Source organism: Taudactylus pleione, unplaced genomic scaffold, assembly GCF_031769625.1.
Source record: "Taudactylus pleione unplaced genomic scaffold, aTauple2 ptg000019l, whole genome shotgun sequence".
NCBI classification, from domain to species: domain Eukaryota; kingdom Metazoa; phylum Chordata; class Amphibia; order Anura; family Myobatrachidae; genus Taudactylus; species Taudactylus pleione.
This window is the reverse complement of record NW_028284421.1, coordinates 8,032,703-8,055,359: the sequence shown is the minus strand read 5'-3', so window position 1 is coordinate 8,055,359 and position 22,657 is coordinate 8,032,703. Positions and strand designations below refer to the sequence as shown.

General features: G+C 43.3%; 1 protein-coding gene across 3 annotated transcripts in view; it reads right to left on the bottom strand.

Annotated features, from left to right (window-relative positions):
* The window catches only part of LOC148540318 (uncharacterized), a 99,352-nt gene that overhangs the window by 70,211 nt on the left and 6,484 nt on the right, over positions 1 to 22,657 (bottom strand). For all 3 annotated transcript variants that reach the window (XM_088443223.1, XM_088443233.1, XM_088443241.1), the window contains exon 2: positions 17,323 to 17,571. In XM_088443223.1, coding sequence (XP_088299349.1) covers positions 17,323 to 17,571 — 249 coding nt within the window. The remainder of the gene's footprint in view (positions 1 to 17,322; positions 17,572 to 22,657) is intronic.

The following is a 22,657-nucleotide window of genomic DNA, read 5'->3' as shown; positions in this document are numbered from 1 at the left end:
GAATACATCCGCGACGCTGAATTGCGATGCGGGCAAGCCGCAAAATGGCGTGCACGTGCAGCAAGGTAGCGTTGCGGAAGGTATTGCCAGCAGTTCACGAGCACCACCCCCACCTTATGTGGATGGAGGTGCAATTACAATTATCAAAAATACCCATAAAAATGTAACAAGCAATTTGTACCCTCTCTTAAGCCACCATAAAGAAAATGTTTATGATGTGGATGATGAGCCTATTGTAATGTCTGCCATTTCCTATGCTGTGCAAATGATAGATGCTGCATCACCACAATCATGGGTGGTGCCGCCATCTCCATCGGTAACAGCAAGGGAAGTGTTAACACACTCTGCACCCGTAGAGGAAGTTGTTAATACCATACGTAGCAGCAGCAGATTAAACCCCCAGCCAGGTAACAAGGTCAAAGGTAGAAGCGCTACCGGTCTGCATCCCATTCGTACAATAACTGTTCCGAATGGAAATGCAGATGCGAACGGTGTAGTGCCCACGAGGGAAGTGGTAATGCATTGTCCTTGGACAAGAGCAGAACTAAATTACATCATAAATGATTTCCCCGATCAAAAAAGGAACTAGCCAAATGTCAGAGATTTTTGAGGAATTTGGGTAGTTCTCATGAGCCAACTAATAAAGATTGGCGTGTGGTGTTAAGGGCCTGTCTACCACGCAATACCGACGTGACAAAATTTATCACGGATTGTGTATTGGATGGTGACGTTCCCTTAACGGACCAAGTAAACTAAGAAAATATTACCCGGGTTCAGACAATAGATACCCTCATAGAATCTGCCATAGAACATGATAAAAACATCTCAAAGAAGAGAGAGACCCAGAGCGAAAAACTAATGGCTGTCAGTATCCAAGCTTTGGAAGGAATGACTGTAACATCACAGCCAGTAGACACACCTGCACCTATACACATACTTGCACCTGACCAGTTACACGTCCTCACCAATCCCACACCACAGCAAACACATCCTTACCCCACATATCATACACAACCACAGGTCCCATGCTACCCACAAATTTCATACCTCCCACCATACCCTTATCCTCCATATTCCTACCCATACCCACCATCTTTCCCTCTTGCTCAACTCCCACAACAATCCTTTCATCCACCCCGTTCAAAAAGATGTTTTAACTGTCACCAAGTGGGACACATAAGTAAGTACTGCAAAGTGAAGAACACCACACATGAACACGGGTTTCCCCTATGGGTTCATAGGCAACCCCAGTATCTTCTTCCAGGCCTTATATGACTGTTTACAATCTTTTCAACTTGCCAATGGATCTGTTCTAATGTAAAATGTGGATGATTTATTGTTGTATTTAGGTCATGTTTAAATGATATTTAACTGTTGTGCTTTATCTCTCACACACAGGACTCAAGGTTGCTAAGGATAAACGGCAGCCATGCCAGGCTAAGGTCAAATACTCGGAATACTATCCAACCAGGCATTATTTAGAGCAGTAGCTATTAATAACAAGATTTAATTGCAGGAACCTGTATGCAGATACTATATCCCTAGAATTATTCAAAGTGATAGGGGGACTCATTTTACAGGTGATGTTTCCCAGAACATGTGTAAGGTGATGGGTAATAAAACCAAGATCGTTCCAGACTGTCATTTCTTTTATCTGTCCCCCCTTAGAGATACGAAGAGATACGAAGATGAATAAGAATAACAGAAATTGAAAGTGTTATTAACTAACATGTCTAATGCAAACTGTCATGATGTGAAACCTGTGGAATTTGTTATGATCCGAATTTTTTTAGCTCAGGTCGTTTGACTGATTGGTGGAAAGGTCCATATCTGACGATTGTTGACAAAGTACCACATCCTCAAAGGGTGGCTGGGGAAGATACGTGGGTCCATTCCACTCACTATAGGGAGGTTAACCATCCAGTGGAGATACAAGGCGGAGACGAGGCCGATAACGTGGACCTGTCAATTGTGAGCCTGTGCCGGAAGGATTAAAAAGGTGATTGTGAGATACCTGAGCTAAAGAAATGTGTAGATCAGTGCTCCCAGCAATGGAGTGGTCTGCTGTGGTCATCCTAGTTCTTTTTTCCAGAGTTTTTGTCATGATGATCTGTTTGGGGATACCCAGTTTCTGTGATGGAGGACCGATAGAGGAGATGGGAGCTGATGGCAGTGCTGATGGAGTGGAGTCAGGAGGAGTGCTATGCCAATCAGGGGAGTGTCTGACCAATCTTAGTACTGTTATTGTTAAGAGAGCTGTTATTCTGGATACTCGGGGATGGTGGAGGTTTATCGTCTGAAGATTCCTGTATTTGTGAGCTTTGTGGGTCCCTAGTTGATGAGAATTGTATCCAACGGTGCCAGCCTAAATATAACCCGTACTGGGGTGGGTATCCTTTACAAGATTATCATAGCATGGTAGGCAAAGTGTTAAATCAAACTGATTGTTGGGTGTGTTCACATGTGCCACAGGGACAGCATAATGTAGGGTTGGTGCCATTTTCACTGAATATCACGGAAATTTTAGAATTACAGAAAGGGAAAACATTGGATGGAAAATTCCTCTCATCCAAACCACCTAATTTCAAACTCTATCAATTCCAAGTAGATAGATCATCTTTGTGTTTAAACATAAGCAACCCCAATAAACCTGGGAGTTGTGAAGTGACAGGGAATAATCAGATGATGACCTTCTCACAAAGAGCTGATAATGAGTCCATAAACCATGATCTGTTATGCTCAATTTAATCTAGTGGGAGACATTTTAGGTACTGGTATGCATTGAGTTCCACCAAAGAAATTATTGGTAAGGTGCCAGATGGTTATTGTGCTAAAATAATACAGCCAGAAACTTGCATGTACCATATGGAAGACCCAGAAATAGGATTGTTTGCAAGGGAAATGTGCTTAATGATAATGATGCATACCATTCCTTATGTTCTCCTTGATAATGTATATTTTATATGTGGAAGAAAAGCGTATAAGTGGCTCTCCCCGAATTCCGAAGGTTTGTGTTACCTGGGAAGAGTAGTCCCAGAAGTTATGACCCTCACACATGTTGAAATGCTTGGTATACATAAAAACACACCGTCACCATATCTTCACACACAATATGAACACAGAGGCAAACGAAATATGATACCTGGTGACGTGCACAAAGCCACTCAGTTAATTAGTGAGACAACTGGCTTTCAAGTTTTAGTCACATTGGAACCCACCAGGATTGCTTGGGGTACATTAAATTTTAGATATATTCAGGAACTTGCTAAATTGATAGATAATATCACCGAGATGTACGATGACACATTCAGGTATACAGGTAGAGAATTGTAAGCGTACAAGAAAGAACTGGTGCAACACAGGCTAGTGTTAAATTATTTAACTGCTGTTACTGGAGGGTACTGCATAACGTTGGCCACCCAATTTGGAGTAAAATGTTGCACCTATGTCACCAATGATACCAGCGACCCCAAGGAGGTGATAGACCGAAAGATGGATGAAATTCTGAAGCTAAAAAGGGAATTTCGTAAGAACCATAATGCTTCAGTGGCTGAAGTAGGGGAGAAGATAGAAGGATGGGTTTCATGGCTGAACCCAGTGAAATGGTTCTCAGGTCTAGGGGAATGGGTCCAGGAAGTGATCACCAGCATAGGCAAATTCTTAATCCTTATACTGATTGTCATCATAATAATTGGTATATGTGTCCGGTGTGTTGCTATTGTGTTGAAGTGTGGAAAATGTAAAAATAGAGTAAAATGAAAGAACGAAATTATGATGGTGGTCAGTATGAATACCGAGGTAAATACAAAACTGCATTACAACCCTGAACTAGGAAATACCATCAGTTAATATATTATATTTAGACCTGCATAGAATGTATAATTGAAATGTTATTTTAAAACACCTCAGATAATGTAAAGTCTCAAATTTCCCCTTCAAGACTGCCTTTATAGGACTGGTGTTTCACATGATCTTCCAAGATCCGTGGTGTGCGTATAATAGTAGTTTTATGTCCCCACTCAGAGACACATTATTGATGGATTAAGAACCACCTTCTGCCATCCCATAATAACACTAAATAGTATATAAATGTAAGCCTAAATTATATTTTAAAAACAGATTGTAATACCGTAGCATGTTGTTCGCTATCAAAGGGTGGACTGTCGAAGCTGGATAATTGGCTGAGACAAGAGCAGGTTAAAATTGGATTGGCCGCAAGACTCCATCTTGGAAATGAGATCGCAAGATGCCATTTTGCGAATGGCCGCTTCAGCGCCATTTTAGATAAACTCACACTTTAGTACATGTGGTGATATTACTATTAGCATCATGCGATTGCATCTTACACCATGTCTCATACACACATTAATATGCACAATAGCGCTGTTAACTAGTCGCATATTAGCGAATGCATAAGATTCTGTATGAAAATGCCGAATATTACCTTCATGCACACGCATCTGCCCCAAGTTAACTAGCGTCTTTACATCAAACCCCACATACTCACACATTACATATTCACATACAAGGTTCCATAAGCTTTAAGGTATAAGATTCAAGTATGCACATTTATTATAATTGCTAAGAAATAAAGATTATTTCGTAACTAAGGTTTTATACGTGATAAGTAAGCCATGTTTGGTATTGTACTGATGCGTACTCTCTCAACAGTATTCCGGTAATATCAATGGAGAGATCGCAGCATGCATTCTCAACTTATGGACCGCAGAAACTTCAAGCAACAAAATGTACATTATATGAACAACTGTTAGGATTTGCATGAGGCGGGAAACCAGAGACCACCAGTTGTTAGAGGCTGGACTGTGTCTATTTGAACCAACCTGTTAAATGCTTTGTAACATATGCCCTCTCCTTTAGGACCAATGGTATTAGCAAAAAACTTCTCTATTGTGTTGTTTATTTCTGGGGGGTATAAATATGTGTGCTCTGACCCTGGGTTCCTAGTCTTCATGCTGAATTCTGACAGATGGGGGTTTCTTGCTGATGCCTACATCTGGACCAAAGAGCGCTGCGTATGTATAACTGTACTTGGGTCTGTATAATTTCTTTGCGCTAAGATTATATGAGGATCATAACGTGTAACTGCTGTACTTTTACTTGAATAATACTTGTGCTTTGGAACCACAGGTTCTAGGTCTGGAGTCTTTATTTACTGTATGACTGCGTACGCAAAATAGCGTCATCCTTAGAGGTTTATAGGAAGGATATTAGAAGGTATAGGCAGTATTGTTAGGTTCAATAAACCGGGGAGCGAACTTCATAGATGGTACCCAGAGACAAAGATTGCAGATATAAAGCCATACTTGATCCCCTACCCGCATCTGAGGAACTTATCTTCACTACCTATCAGCCTGGTCCTTGTACCGCAGGGAGGTTTTAACAAGAGCAGTCCGCACTAGAGCCCAAACTGAAACAAAGTTCCGTACAGTAGTATCCACAGCTGGTACTTCAAAGGCAAGTAAACTTCGGAACTCAGGGACCCTAGGATGAAGACCATACACAATGTAGAAAGGAGTTTGTTTAGTAGAAGAGTGGTATAATGCATTGTGCACAAATTCGGCCCAGGGAAGGGACTCAGACAAGTTGTCCTGGGATGAGGACATAAAGATTCTAATGAAGGTCTTGAGGTCCTGGTTCACCCTCTCAGTGGACCCATTGCTTTGAGGGTGATAGGATTTGGAAAAGTTAAGTTTCACTTGCAGAACAGAGCAGGGGACTCTCCAGGATTTTGCCACGAATTGGACACCCCGGTCCGAGACGATTTCTGAAGGAAGTCCATGGAGATGAAATATATGGTGAACAATAGGTGAGCCAAATCAGATGCCAAGGGTAACTTCTCTAGCGGAATGTAATGGACCATCTGGGAGAAACGATCAACTACAACCCAGATGGTGGTATATTCATTAGAATTTGGCAGGTCTGTCACAAAATCCATCAACAGATGTGTCCACAGATGAGATGGTATGGGAAAAGACACCAATTCACCGCCTGGAGACTGTCAAGGAGATTTATGCTGGGCACACTGCGTACAAGACGAGATAAACTTGGTTACCTCTGTATTCATCGATGGCTACCAGTAGGATCTATTCAGGAACTCCAAGGTCTTACAAATGCCTGAATGACCTGCAAAACGAGAAGTGTGGGCCCATGTCAGCAACTGTTTCCTCAACTCTGGGGCCACAAAGGTCTTCCCAACAGGTGGTTGCAGTTGTATAGTTTCGAAAACCTTTCACTCCAGCAAGGGAGTATTCCGCAGTATTTTTGGACCACTATCAGTGGACAGTGACCGTGACAAGATGTCAGCCTTCAGATTGAGAGCCCCAGAGTGATACGACAGGGCAAAATGAAAATGGGCAAAAAATATTGCCCATCGGCCAGACGAGGACTTACACATTGAAAGAAGATTCCTGTGGTCTGTAAAAAACGGTGAAAGGGAACTTAGCATCCTCTAGGAGGTCTCTCTAAGGCCAATTTGAGAGCCAATAGCTCCTGTTCGCCTATGGCATAATTTCTGTCGGCAGGGGAGAATTTCTTTGAGAAGAAACCACATGGATGAATCTGGTTATCCTCGAAGCACTGGGACAAGACAGCTCCCACTGCCTCAGAATAAGCATCCACTTCCATAAAAAAAGGCCTGTTGACATCCGGTTGTCTCAAAACTGGAGCTGTTATAAAGGCTTGTTTGAGAAGTTGAAAGGCTGTCTCTGCCTCAGGAGGCCATAGAGCAGGGTTGACACCTTAACGAGTTAGGGCTGTGATTGGAGCCATCAAGGAAGAGAATCCCTGAATAAAATACCGATAATAATTGGAGAAACAAAGAAGTCTCTGGATGGCTTTCAAAGACATGGGACGGGACAATCCAATGTTGCTTGGACTTTCTTGGGGTCCATTTCTAAACCTGATCCTGAAATTATATATCCAAGAATTGGAACACTTGGTACACCGAACACACATTTCTCCAACTTACAATACAGTTGACAAAGAAAAAAGAAAAATTGCCCCCCAGCACACTGCAGATAAATCAAAAATACTTGAATCCTACATGATAATAGAAATTCAGAGGTATTGGTTTACATACATTTGCAAATATATGAATAAGCGCTGGGCCGATGTCAAGGCTCCTCTATACAAGTGTCCCTAACATTAAGGGGTTCACGTCCGAGAAGCAAGGCACCCCAAAAAATTCCAGCCAAGGACCATGCCCAGGGCATCACACGAAATGATACACTACAGGTGTACAGGTCATATCTTCGGGAGAAGAAGAAAGGGGAAGGAGGAAAAGGTATCTGCACACTGATTAATAGAATATATGGCCTCTATATATTCAAAAATCCTAATGATTAATTGGATATTGGGGGTGCAGCCCTATTCAACTGAATTCTCAGCCAATAACAGGCAAATCTATAGATTAATACATTAGTTCGCTATTACATTGTTCCTGCGCATATATATTACTAGTATCTTTATGAGTACATTTCCATCTTTCATCTAGGTGTATCAATACCCTATTATATTAACAATACATTAGTGGACCGGCCTTTTTAATATACATGTGTGTTTTGTTTAATAATTATTTTATTCCTTATATTTCACTGTTTATATTCCCTACATTGGGATATTTTTAAGATATGATTCAATAAAAGTTATATAACAATATCTTTTTTGTGCGCCCGACAAAACAACTCCTTTTCTCTTTCTATCTACTGCATATCTTCGGGAGACAAGACCCCTGGCATTCCTCACTCCATGACTGAACCTGCATAGTGTTCCAATAAATTCTGGGGTTGTGACTACGCAGCCATAGGTATCCGAATATAATCTCATGGGAAGCCTTGGGTATTATTAAGAAGCTGATATGTTCAACATGAAGGGCTCCAATATGAACTAGAATAGATTGGGTTCTTTTAGACACCGTTCCATTAGCAATGTCTCGATAGAGGTCAAGGAGATAGCATGATCTAAGGTAATGCAAAGAATTTGTAATTTATCTGCCCAGAGCTATGGACAAGACAGAGTCATTATGCTTTAGGGACCGAAGCATTACTCCTAACTGAGTGTCCCCGGACTAGTTAGGAATGGGCGTTTCACAGCTTGCGGGTACAGAAAGCTATCAGGTGACCCGTGTCTCCACAGTATAGACAAAGGTTCTTTAGAATGCGTCTCTGTCGTTCTTCTTTAGAAAAACGGGTATCATTAACCTGCATGGGTTCTTCATCTGTAAAAGAGGGATGAGAACAGGTAGGAGAAGGTTGAGGATGAGGCCTAAAATGATCAGCTCTGTGCTTCTCAGCTTGACACTCTCTAAAGCATATATCAACCTTGTTGCAGAGGGAAATGAGATCATTAAGATTAGAGGGTAAATCACGAATGGCTAGATCATCCTTTATATGATCTGATAGTCCATGCCAGAAGGCCAATGTTAGGGCTTCTTCGTTCCATATGAGTTCTGATGCCAACGTCTGGAACTGAATGACATACTGACTGACAGGACAGATACCTTGTTTCAGATTCAGATTCATAATACTGGATGAAGAAGAAGTGGTTCTTCCAGGCTCGTCAAAAATCCTCCTGAATTATGTTAAAAATTCTGGGTAATTATCTGATCGCTCCCAGAGCGGAGAAACCCAATCTAAGGCTGAGCCGGATAACAGCGACACAATATAGGCTACTTTGGTTTTAGGAGTAGGGAAATTGGAGGGTTGTAACATAAAATATACAATACACTGGTTGAGAAATCCACGACACTGTTTAGGATTGCCATCAAACTTGCCAGGTGTAGGTAAATACAAACAATGAGGAACTCCAGAAGCAGATAGCATAGAAGTGGCGACAGACGTAACTGCAGGCATACTTGGAGTAGTTAGTGTAGCTTGTAAGGTATCCTGATGGAGTGCCATTTCTTGTACATACTGTGCTATTTGCTGTAGCATGGTCTCCGATCCTTCCAGGCGGGAAGCCATGCCGTGAATTAAATCTGTTCTGGACTCCTGTCCTGTAGCCGAATCCATTTGGCCAGTGCAAACTGTTAGAGACTGAGGGCCTGATTCAGACCAGCTTGCTAGGATGCGTTTGCACGCAGTTGTCCGATTTTTTTGCTATCTGCGCATGCATAAAAGATGCAGTGCGCGTGCGCAAACCAGTCACATTGATCAGGATGCGATTGCACGCCAGCCTTATACTGAATGCTAGGTTGAGTGACAGACAGTGCCGTTTGTAGGTGGTGACAGGGGCTGGCTGGTAAAAACGGAGGAGTGGAGATGCGAACGCAGGCGTGCCTAAGTCACCAAATGCCGTCTAAGAGGAATGCATTACACGCTTGTGACTACATTTATAGCAGCCGAAGCACAGAGCGAGCGACAGGTATGCAGTTCTTAAGGCAGGGTAAGGTCAACCACAACTCTGCGAGTAGCTCAGTCCTGACATGATGTTACCAATGTTTACTAAGTGGTGAGAATGCAATCACTGATGATAGCCTGCATACTTGTACAACTGCCTTCACATCACTTCACCACTTTACTGATACAGCTGGTGTACCTGCTTCTTTACCATGTGCTATTGGAAAACCTGCCCTGTTGTGTTTGAATTTTTTTATTTATTTATTTATTTATTTAATTTTGGAATGTGTGTGTATGTGAGTGAATGTTACACATTTGTGATTACACTATTTTTGGTGTCCTTTAAACTAAAACAACACAGCTGAAAATGTCTAAGGTTAAAAACTTTTGCTTTATACGAATGTATGTATAATTATTTGTTCACCTGACCATTGTTATGTTAGCCTCTATATATGTGCTGGTCTAAATAAATATTTTAAAACATGAGTCAGAAACATTGTTTATATTTTTTATTTTGTTTTTGTTTATTATTTTTTTAACGTAAACATTGAAAAACACAATGTACAAATCCACATTATAAATGATGGAACAACAAAAGAAATAAAAAATTCTCTAGGAAGGAAAGGGAGGTTTTGATTGGTGAAATATGGGGGCAGCAGAAGATTGCCAATGCTGTAATTTTTTGGGCTTTTTTGACCTAGGCTGAAGGGAAATATTTGCACCAGTCGACTGGCGTGTTCTCTGCCGACTGGCCTGGCGTGAGGTGGATGGGTTAGGGTTGACCCTGGCCATAGGGTCGGGGCTGGCTGTTGGTAATCCAGAGGTGGTGGGCATTGATATTGCTGCTTGAAGGGAGGTTTGCTCCCGCATGGCATAGCTGTTGATGATGTTGGCCTGCTCCAGAGCCATGGCCATCCATTCCAGGGCCCCAGCTGTCTATTCCTGTGCCTTAGCTGTCCACTCCTGGGCCTCGCTCATTCTCACCAAGGCTGCCTTCAGGAGAGGGGTGTCAGGAGCGGGGTTTGCAGGGTCAGCAGGTGTAAGTGTTGCTTCATCCCCTACAAACTCTCCTGACAGGCTGGGCCCAGCAATAAGTAGTAAGTAGTAAGTTTTTTTTATTATTATTTATTTATTTAATTTTTTCATTTTTCATTTTAAAATTTAAATTGTAACCAATGTTTTTTCAAAAAAACAATGCTGGAGATAGTGGATATCCTTGCACGGCATGGCTTCTGACTCCTTATGTTGCCCCCACACCAGGACCACAAACGCAATATAATGCCGCGCTTACAGCCACCAGGCAGGTTGTAGAGCACTGTATTGGCCTGTTAAAGGGCCGATTTCATTGCCTACACCGGTCTGGTGGTGATCTTATGTATTCGCCGGCTAGGGTGTCTGAGATAGATAGATATAAATGTATACATTTAAAATCCTCTTTTTTGGCTTACATTTCAGATATGCCATAGGATAGTTTTGAGAATGTGCTCAGGAGGGAGCTAGATCTCCTGAGCGCATATGTGCGCCTGATGGGTGGCCCCATCGGCTGCATCAGGAGACGGCTTTAATTTTTTATTTTTTTTTGTTCAATAAATATTTGTTTTTTGACTGTGAAAAGTTTTGTGTCATTATTAAAGCATATTGGACTTCATTCAGAGTCGGTCGTAAGCGGCCGCTCGGTCGTACGCATCCGATGTTTCCAAACCATGCATGCGTACGGTTAGTTGTGCGCATGTGCGTACAAGACTGTGATCCAAAATGCTGTCGATCGTACGGCTTACGAGCAGGAAGTGGCTTCCGAGAGTTGATTGACGGGGGTGGTGGTCTAAAAACGCAGGTGTTCCTCACCGTTTTCAGGGCGTTTTAGGGGCGTACATAAATTTCCTGCTACGACCGACATAGAAGGCAGGAAGTAGTAAAACGTCACTCTGCGAGCAGGTTAGAGGCCTGGCTGATCGTACAGCTTGAGGTTGGGTATGTGCTCTCTCAGGCACCAGAGTACAATCAATACTATCGAATGTGACTGATGTTATGTTTGATGTTTCTATTTTGTGCCACACAATGCAAGCAGCTAATATTCGTTTGTTGTTGCTAATAACACTGCTAATTGGCTTGTAATTGATTCAGTTGCGTTTGCATTAGAGAATAATAAGAATAAATATATTTCATGGGAATGGCTTATTCTATGCAGTCTTTTGTTAATTTTTTATGTAATTTGCACACAACACAAGCGGCCGCAACCATCAGAAGAAAATTAACATACAGCGACTGACAACGACTGACAGCGATTGACTCGATCGCTAGCTGCTATCACTCGCTAGCTAGAGGAGGTGCTTTTTTCATGTATGGGCGTCACTGTGGTTGTGACCGACCGGCCGTACGATTGCTTCCTTTTTCAGTTTTGCGGTTAGGCGTATGACCGAGCGGCCGCTTACGACCGACTCTGAATGAGGTCCATTAGCATTATTCACAATATTGGTACATTTTTCTGCATAGCATCCACCTTCAAAAGCTAGGAGGGGTGTGGGTGTCAGCGGCACTGGAGAGATCGCAGCAGGTATGGGAAATACCTGCTGCAGTCCATCCTTCATACATTTGGGGGGATACTTAATTTTTCAGTTACTTAAATGATGAAGGGAAATATTACATGTTAATTGTGTCACATAGACTGTAAACAAAAATTTAGAGAAAAAAAAACATACATGTAAGTAAGCTGAACAATTTTTGGGTAATAAATGACAATGTAACAACACACCCTGTATAGTCTCATGTTAGAACTGGTTTTAAAAAACTCTTGATAGATAGATAGATAGATAGATAGATAGATAGATAGATAGATAGATATCGATAAAATCTAAATATATACTGTGTGTGTGTATATATATATATATATATATATATATATACAGTGTGTGTGTATATGTATATAACTATATATATATATATATATATATATATACATATAGGTATATTGTCGTGTGTGTGTGTGTTTGTTTAGGAAATTTCGTGTTTTTTTTTTAAAAAAAAACCATCTAAGCTGCAATTAGAAACACATTTGCAAACACATAACAAGCAATCAGCAAATGCACATCGATTGCCCAGACAAATACTGTACATCATACTATTTGCAAGTGTTGATGGCTTGTGTGATAACTGATGCGTGTGCTGATAGATGGACTGGGTTGATCTCACACAGAGCGACTATCTGTGCATTCGCAATGAGAGGTGGGTGGTCGTCACTTTGCCTGGGTGTATTTCTTTCCATTGCGTGAGTTTGTTTGATCTGCAGGCTTTCGCTCGCTGCGCTTGCGTGCGAACGCATCCTAGCAAGCGGGTCTGAATCAGGCCTTGTGTTTGTTGTGGACCCGGGGTGGTAACAGGAGTAGACACTGGAACAGGTTTAAACTGAAGGGTGGGTTGTTTAATGTGAATGTTGGTAGACATGAACAATAAGATAAACTAAAGTCCAGTAATAAAGAAACTAATATATGTGGCATGAGGGAACTGTAGTGAGTGGGAATAAACGAATGTCCAGATCAGTGACAGAGATGAATGAAGTGAATCCTGATAGACTGTAAGAGTGAAGTGGATATCCTGGTATGCTGAATAGTGGCTGAGAGTGATATCCAGAAATGCTGTGATGATGGCTGAAAGGAAAATCCAGTAATGCTGTGATGATGACTGAAAGGAGAATCCGGTAATGCTGTGATCATGGCTGAAAGGAGAATCCGGTAATGCTGTGATGATGACTGAAAGGTGAATCCGGTAATGCTGTGATCATGGCTGAAAGGAGAATCTGGTAATGCTTTGATCATGGCTGAAAGGAGAATCCAGTAATGCTGTGATCATGGCTGAAAGGAGAATCCGGTAATGCTGTGATGATGGCTGCACAGGAATGGGTTAACTAAGGAGCCAGGTTCAGACAGGAGTGGATCTGGTGGAAGGTGCAGGGCTGATCTCCAGCGGAGTGCAAGGCAAGGCAGAGCAGTGCAGGCTATGCAGGGAGCCGGAGGCTGACAAGGAGCTGGGGCAAGCACCGGAGCACAAGTCTAAGGTACAGGAGCACAGAGGACTCTCTCTCACAGCTGATGCTGTGAACACGTTGCACTGGCAACTACAGGGTGCTCCAAACACCCTTAAGTACCCAGTAATGGAATGTGATAGGCCAGAGAGAGCAGGTGACCCACAGACGATTGGCCTGCTATGTCACATGGCCAAAGACAACATGGTGGCGCCCAGACAGCCATGACGTGGAGACGCCACTAGACTTACCCTTGCCAGGATGGCCCAACGCTGGCAGACCTCTGCATACACACAATGCCAGTATCCACATGCCAGCTAACCCACCAGAAGGACCGTGCCACAGCGCCATCATTAGTAAGGACCGCAAACCTCCATGCCGCGAAACCCTGGTCGTGACACACACTGTGTAACACATACAAGTTTTTAGGGTTTTTCACTCAAACAAGTAATAGCAAAAAAATAACTGAACTCCGTGAACATCGGCATTGCGTGCAACTTAGGCCCAAAGTGAGTTATTTTAATTGGTGCAAATATTATTTGTTTTACTATAAACAAATCTTTCATGTGCCACAGAGTCACATACAAAGGGTAATAAATGCCAGCTTTTATGGGCTATTGAAGCCATCCAGCCCCTAGCAATTAGCATTCTAGCTAAGACCAGCACAGTAGAAACATACAATGTTGTATCTGTATTGATCTGTGGCTGCGGGACTCAGCAAAGCCGTATAATGAGCAAAGGGTAAGAGCGGAATTATTCACCCCTCCCCTCACTCCGGCTAACAGCAGCTCAGGAACAACCACTTAAGTAGAGAAGACACTTTATTTCCAGGAGACTGCGCTTGTTGGAACACTCATATTTGTTTTAAGCCATATTATCTGTCATTACTATATACATTTTACAGCAGAGATATTGTAATTAATAATTTGGGCATAAACCCAAGAAGGACGTCATTCATGTGTTTCCGGTTCCATAGCGTTGGTCTTGTACAGTGTTGCTTCCAGCTTCTTCAGTCTCAAGTCTGCCTAGTCCTGTGCTATATAACATCTCGGCAGCTAAGTCTCACTGCAGCGTCTGAGGTTCCAGCTTGTCATCACGGCTATCTCCGCTGTAGAGTGCTTCCAGTACTCCAATATTGCTCCTCCATCCGGCGGCACCTGCCGTACAACAGCGTCCAAGGGTCTCAGCCAACATCATGTACCTCCGCTGTTTGGGAAATCATCAGTTCCCTGTTGCCGCATTACCATCACGCAGCAGCATCTGAGTGGACTGTGGGCCTGATTCAGAGCCGGACGCTCTGAAAGAGCGCTCGCTCTGAATCAGGGCGTTTTTTTTTGTGTGCGTCCTCCTGGCCGCTCGCTTAGCTGTGGGTGACCACCCACAGCTATTGCGAGCAGCCAGGTGATGGTCACGACGGTCTCGACCATCGCGACCATCGGGGCTTGCGACGAGACAGTGGCGTAACTTCGTCCCAGTTGCCCAGAGGCAAGATAAGTGTTGGTGCCCCCCCATCCATAAAAAAAAAAAAAAAAACTACAAAATGCTACTGGGGAAAAATAGAAAGAGTAGTGGGAAGCACTGCAGGGGGCAGGATGGGAGGAGTAGTGGGAAGCACTGCAGGGGGCAGGATAGGAGGAGTAGTGGGAAGCACTGCAGGGGGCAGGATGGGAGGAGTAGTGGGAAGCACTGCAGGGGGCAGGATAGGAGGAGTAGTGGGAAGCACTGCAGGGGGTAGGATGGGAGGAGTAGTGGGAAGCACTGCAGGGGACAGGAGTAGTAGTGAGAAGGGACTCACCGGGAAGAAGTCCTCTATGCAGATCCCGGGTCCTGGCCAGTGGTTCTCTTCCTGGGGAGAAGTGAGTGCAGGGCAGCAGCTGGGAGACTGCACCGAGTGCCGGGGACTGGCTGCTGACACCACGTTCCCTGTCTCCTGGGTCCCAGCCACTCACCACTGCCAGCCGCATGTGCCACTGCCAGGGGCAGGCACAGTGTGAGGTCGCGGGCGGTCACATGTTACGTGACGTCCGCGACCCGCCGAGACGACAGAATGTAGTGGAGCCGGAGGAGGAGCGCCGCTGATGCTGATTGGCGCTCAGCTCAGCGGCTCCTCTGGCTTTCTTTTTAAAGTAGAAGTGAACAAACCCGGCGGTACTATAGGTGTAGGTGCGGTGGAACGTCCGGGACCCTGGAGACAATGGAGCCAGATGCCCCCTTCAGGGCTGGAGCCCAGCGGCAACTGACTCCATTGTCTCCGGGAGTTCCGCCACTGCGACGAGACCCTTGTGGTAGGGTCTCGTTCCCGCAAGCCCCAGTGAGCTTTCGGCTCTATTAGAGCCGGAAGCTCACCCACTGACATCACTCGTGGGGCCTTCGGGAACACCTCCGTTTGGCCAGCCACCCTCCTACACCGCCTCTAAAACAGGGCAAGCTGTCAATCAAAATTGATAGCTGCCCCGCTTTGGTGTGAGACTCGTAGCGACGGAGTGCACATGCGCAGTGGCCAAACATCGACCTGCTTGCGAGCGCATAGCGCTTGCAAGCGGGTCTGATTAAGGCCCTTAGTTTCCGGATCAACTATCGCTGCTGCTTGCGTCTCCAGTCATCCCTGTTGCTGCACTACCATCCGGTGGCATTAATCACACAACAGCATCTGAGTGGACTCAGTTGTGACAATCTCCACTGCTTGTGTCTTCACTCATTGCCGTTTCCACACCACCACCCTGCGGTATCTTCCGCACAGCAGCATTTCAGTGGACTCAGTTGCGGCAATCTCCGCTGCTCTGTGGCTTCAACACCTCCAGCCCTCAAGGCTGTGACGTGTCCTCCATGGTACCATTTTGCCAAGCACCTCCAGCCCTCAAGGCTGTGACGTGTCCTCCAGGGCACCATCTTGCCAAGCACCTCCAGCCCTCAAGGCTGTGACATGTCCACCAGGGCACCACCTTGCCAAGCACTTCCAGCCCTGAAGGCTGCAACGTGAGCGCCAGATCTCTCCCTTGTCTAACATTGCTCACCTTGGGCCATGACTGCTTGGACTACCTGTTGAACCCATCGCTCCATTCCCTTCAGTACAGCCTGTCTTGGTTGTGAACTTCCCTGAGGTCCTCATCCACCACAAGCCTTGGGCTACAACTGAACCATCCACTGGCTGAACCTATCGCTCTTATATCCTTTACATTCCTGTCTCCATTAGTAGTGAATCTCCCTGGGATTCTTAACAACTATAATATCAATAAGGATTTTCTACTGGAACTGACACTAATATATTGATAACTTTAAGGATTTGTGATCCACTGTTTAAAATCTTATTTAAAGGACATCATAATCTGGGTTTGGAGTGGTAAAAGATCACCAAGTATCTGTCTTAAGAGGCCTATCCATTTATAGACTTGAAGGTCTGAACGACTAGCGTTCAGACCCTCAAGTCGCCGGGTGCTGAGCGGCACTGAAAGACGTTCACTGAACGTATTTTCAGTGCTGCTGCTGCTACACATCCGGCTTCCCATCTCCTAACATGCCAAACCTGACGACTGTCGTCAGGTTGACCGGCATGTTGGAGAGATAGTCGGGGTCGGCAAGGACCCAGCGTGCACGCGCATCGCTGGTCCTTGCGGGCTATCCACTAGCGTAATTTCTGCACGTTCCGACCAAAACCTCCTGGTTTTGGTCGCATCGTGCAGAAAGTCGGCAAATAGATAGGCCCCTTTAATGAGGAGCATTTTTTTTGTACTGCTCCTATTTACACTATCTGTTCACCATTGTTTCAATCTACTTGCCCTCCCCTGTATCTTCCCTTTAGATTACAAACTATATATTATCTTCATCCATTTGTATTGGTTTATTTTTACACATTATACAGTTCAATTAAATAATACAATAATAAACATAATACTATTTTATTTTGATTACATCTACAGTACAGTATGAGTATATCAAAATATTACATACCTTCAAGTGATGGGATAATAAATATGTTGCTAGTATTACAGGTAAGATGTGTTGTTGTTTGTGCAGACCTTTCATTTTGTTGTTCACAAGCAAATATTCCACCACCAGCTGGAACCTGATAATACTTCCCTTGTGCATCAATCTTGTTGTATATTAAACCGTATTCTAAACATCCATATTTGTACCATGTGTAGTTCTCTCCTTGTGGAAGAGGGCAGGTAATATTCTCCTTGTCAAATACAGTAATTACTGCAAAATAGTATAAAAGTATCAAATGAGTTAAAATTAAAAGGCAAATATATAATACTCATCTGGCCGCACACACATTTACCAGCCTTATTGTTGGCACCGAGTTTGCTGAGTTCAGGTTTTGCCAGCTATAAGTGTAATATTAGGAAAGATTACATAAGTAAACAAGATCAACAATACATGGACTTCTGATAACCCAATACGTGTGTTACAGTCAGGTGCATAAATATTTGGACATTGACAGAATTTTCATATTTTGGCCTCTATTCACCACCACAGTGGCTTTGAAATGAAACAAACAAGATGTGCTTTAACTGCAGACTTTCAGATTTAATTTGAGGGTAATTACATCCAAATCAGGTGAACGGTGTAGGAATTACAACGGTTTTTATATGTGCCTCCCACTTTTTAAGGGGCCAAAAGTAATGGGACAAAGGGCCTGATTCAGAGCCGGACGCAATTTGCGGACGGTCGTTCAGGAAAAGGGGGTGGATATTCAAATGAACCGTTCGCTCTTTGCGGTCTGTTCACGCCTCTATGTCTGAATGAGCGAACAAAACTTGCGGTCGTTTTTTGGATAACTACGCCCCCTGGCCACTCGCATCCTACGTCATGTCCGCTATTTATTAGATTAATCGAGTACATCGACCAGCCTATGAACTGCTCGCTATCTTGTGGTTGGTGTTTCCTACCACAATCTTGCGAGCAGTTCTGACTATAAAACAACCCAGTGACGTGGTCATTTACGCTGCTGTATTAATTATGCACTCCCATAAAACGCCTGTTTTGACCGTTTGGCACACCTGCGTTCAGATCTCCACTCCCCGTTTTCAAGCACCTTCCCCTGTTACCACCCACAAACGCCTCATTCTGTCACTCAAAATAGCAGGCATTTGCTATTTAGCGAACAAACGATTTTCGGCCTCACTGACTGGTTCGCGCATGCGTATTATGATCCGTACGCATGCGCAATTCGGCAAACATCGCTCGGAACGAACGATGGGCCGCTTACGAGCGGCTCTGAATCAGGCCCAAACTAAACAATCCTAAATCTAACTTTCACTTTTTAATACTTTGTTGCAAATCCTTTGCAGGCATTTACAGCCTGAAGTCTGGAACGCATAGACGCTGGGTTTCATCCCTGGTGATGCTCTGCCAGGCCTATACTGCAAATGTCTTCAGTTCCTGCTTGTTCTTGGGGCATTTTCCCTTCAGTTTTGTCTTCATCAAGTGAAATGCATGCTCAATCGGATTCAGGTCAGGGGATTGACTTGCCCATTGCATAACTTTCCACTTCTTAGCCTTAAAAAACTCTTTGGTTGCTTTTGCAGTATGCTTCGGGTCATTGTCCATCTGCACTGTGAAGCGACATCAAATGAGTTCTGAAGCATTTGACTGAATATGAGCATATAATATTGCGCAAAACACTTCAGAATTAATTCTACTGCTTTTGTCAGCAGTCACATCATAAATAAATACAAGGGAACAAGTTCCATTGGCAGCCGTACATGCCCACCCCATGACACTACCACCACCATGCTTCACTGATGAGATGGTATGTTTTGGATCATGAGCAGTTCCTTTCCTTCTCCATACTCTTCTCTTCCCATCACTCTGGTACAAGTTGATCTTTGTCTCATCTGTCCATAGTATGTTGTTCCAGAACTGTAATAGCTTTTTTAGATGTTGTTTGGCAAACTCTAATCTGGTCTTCCTGTTTTTGTGGCTCACCAATGGTTTACATCTTGTGGTGAACCCTCTATATTCACTCTTGTGAAGTCTTCTCTTGATTGTTGACTTGACACATATACACCTACCTCCTGGAGAGTGTTTTTGATTTGGCCAACTGTTGTGAAGGGGTTTTTCTTCACCAAGGAAATAATTTTTCTGTCATCCACCACAGTTGTTTTCCGTGGTCTTCCGGGTCTTTTGGTGTTGCCGAGCTCTCCAGTGCGTTCTTTCTTTTTAAGATTGTTCCAAACAGTTGATTTGGCCACACCTAATGTTTTTGCTATCTCTCTGATGGGTTTGTTTTGATTTTTCAGCCTAATGATGGCTTGCTTCACTGATAGTGACAGCTCTTTGGATCTCATATTGAGAGTCGACAGCAACTGATTCCAAATGCAAATGTCACACCTAGAATCAACTCCAGACCTTTTACCTGCTTAATTGATAATGAAATAATGAGGGAATAGCCCACACCTGTCCATGAAATAGCTTTTGAGTTGATAGTCCTATTACTTTTGGCCCCTTAAAAAGTGGGAGGCACATATAGAAACCGTTGTAATTCCTACACCGTTCACCTGATTTGGATGTAATTACCCTCAAATTAAATCTGAAAGTCTGCAGTTAAAGCACATCTTGTTTGTTTCATTTCAAAGCCATTGTGGTGGTGAATAGAGGCCAAAATATGAAAATTCTGTCAATGTACCAATATTTATGCACCTGACTGTATAAGAGATAGACAATAATTAGTTAGACAATGTCTATTTAGACACCAGATGATAGACAGTCAATAGTTAGACAGGAAAAAAAGTTAGACACAAACAAAAGTCAGACACATTAAAGTTAGACATGTAAAAATTTCGACAGGTACAAAAGGTCGACAGGGTCAAAAGGTCGATATGAAAATGGTCGATACAAAAAAGGTCGACAATAGTTTTTGTTTTTTAGCTTAACCATAACACTCCCCTTGGTGACTAACCCTAACCCTCCCTCCTGGTGCCTAACCCTAAGCGTCTGGGTAAGTGCCTAACCCTAACCCAAATCCTAAAAAAAAAAAAAAAATGTGGAGACCATTTTTGTGTCGATTTTTTTCATGTCGAACTTTTGACCCTGTCGATCTTTTGTATCTGTCGAACTTTTTACATGTCTAGTGTGTCTGACTTTTGTCTGTGTCGAACTTCGATCCTTGCCTAACTATTAACTGTCTAACATCTGGTGTCTATCTAGACATTGTCTAACTAATTACTGTCTGTCTATAGTCCGGAACCTCCCAATACATTCGGGACTATTATGGACTACATTATTACAGCATATATCCCACTGTCTCTCTCCACTTACAAGTATTTAAAAATTATTCCACCATTTATTTTAAAGACCATTTTGAGTGCCTTCATGTGTAAATACTATATATAATATACATATAATTGTTTTTCTATAGCTCCACCCCGAGTAGCTCTACCCACAGTTCCTGAAATAGTTTTTCCAGCAAAAAATAGCCCTGGTTATTGCAATATACTCATTGCACGCTACGTGCTGTTCCCACAGTGCCAAAACATCCGCACCTCTCATTGCACGCTACACTCTGTTTCCACGGTGCCTTTACATCCGTGCCTCTCATTGCATGCTACATGCTGTTCCCAAATCGCCAACACATACGTGTCTCTCATTACACACTATGCACTGTACAAACAGTACCAAAGCATCCGTGTACCTTGTGGAATGCTACCAAAATCCCACACTACGGGGTATATTTACTAAAGTGAGAGTTTTTAGTAGTGGTGTTGTCGCCCATAGCAACCAATCAGATTCTACTAAACATTTAACTATGGGCAACATCTACACTTCTAAAAACTATTACTTTAGTAAATTTACTCCTGTGTACTCAGTTTTACCTTTGGCATTTGTGCCTAATGTATTAAGCACCTCAATGTATTCCGTGGCTACTGACTCTTGAGGTATCACAGCAATACCTCTTTTAGTGTGTTCCCCTGTAGAAGCAAAATCCCAAGGCTTCACACTGTCACTTAGAGCCGTATTCAATTTGAGCGGACCCGCAATACTTTTCCGCCTCTCTGACTTTTCACCTACGTGCCCGAATTCAATTTGAATGTACGCGAAAACGGGACCCGACAAAACTGAAACAAGCGGAAAGTCATGTCAGTTTTGGGGAAATCAGCCTGAAACCCCCAAAAGATACTCTGACATGGGGGTTCCCTATGGTACCCCCCGATTTGGCTTGCTGAAAGTATTTGGTGTTTATAAACAGGCTCAATAGCTGTTAAATTGCGTTTTTGCATAAGTGGTGAAGAATAGTATTCAGGGGGGGTTTTTGCAGAAAATAACTTATCCCAGCAAATTTGGGGTACTTAAAAATGGGGGACAGCATATTTAAAAGTTGTTAAAGTTAAGTTTTAAAAACGTGAAAAAATCCACTTTCCGCAAGCACCTGCAATGAAAAAAACACCTGGGGTATACTTGGGGACTCCCCTGGAGGGGGATTGTGTATTTTTGTTAGAATTTAACTTTAAGTGAGCTGCACTTCACAAGGATATCTATATACACTTCAGTATACATAATATTGTCACTTGTGTATGAAGGCAGAGGCAGTGTGATTTAAACTTAGCTGTTCAGAAAATACTGTGCTGTGTCTGAATGAGCTGCACCCCAAAGAAGACAGCTTGTCCTGTTTTTTGTTTCAAAAACTCATCTTTATAAGTCAATTTAAATAATATTTCAATATTAGCTAAACATCAATTAGCAATGTATTGGAACAACTATACTACTTTTAGGCAGATTTGTAACTGCCAATATGTATATAACAGCAGTGATTGTTAACTATACTGTACATACACCATTAAAACAGGACAAAGCAGATAGAGAAATGCCAATTTAGAAGCCGCTGCTTCCGTAACACATACACAATTATATTGAAAGTGCTGCTTTGGGCAATATATATATAAACTGCAGACTTTTCCCTATTATACAGGGTGGTCCATAAGTGTGGAAACACCCTTATAAAAAGGAAATAAGTAAGGAAATATTAATCCAGTGTCTACGCGGTTTGGGTAAGGGATGCCGGCGCTCGGGATGCCACTCTAACTCTCCCCTTAACACGCTACTTACCTTTGGGATGCCAGAGGTCAGGAATTCCACCGCCGGGATTCTGGCCCTGATTCAGAGCCAGATTCAGAGCCGGACGCTCTAACAGAGCGCTCGCTCTGAATCAGGGCCGGGCATTTTTTTTTTCAGAACGGCCTCCTGGCCGCTCACATAGCTGTGGGTGACCACCCACAGCTATAGCGAGTGGCCATGATGATGGTCGCGATGGTCAAGACCATCGCAACCATCAGGCTTGCGACGA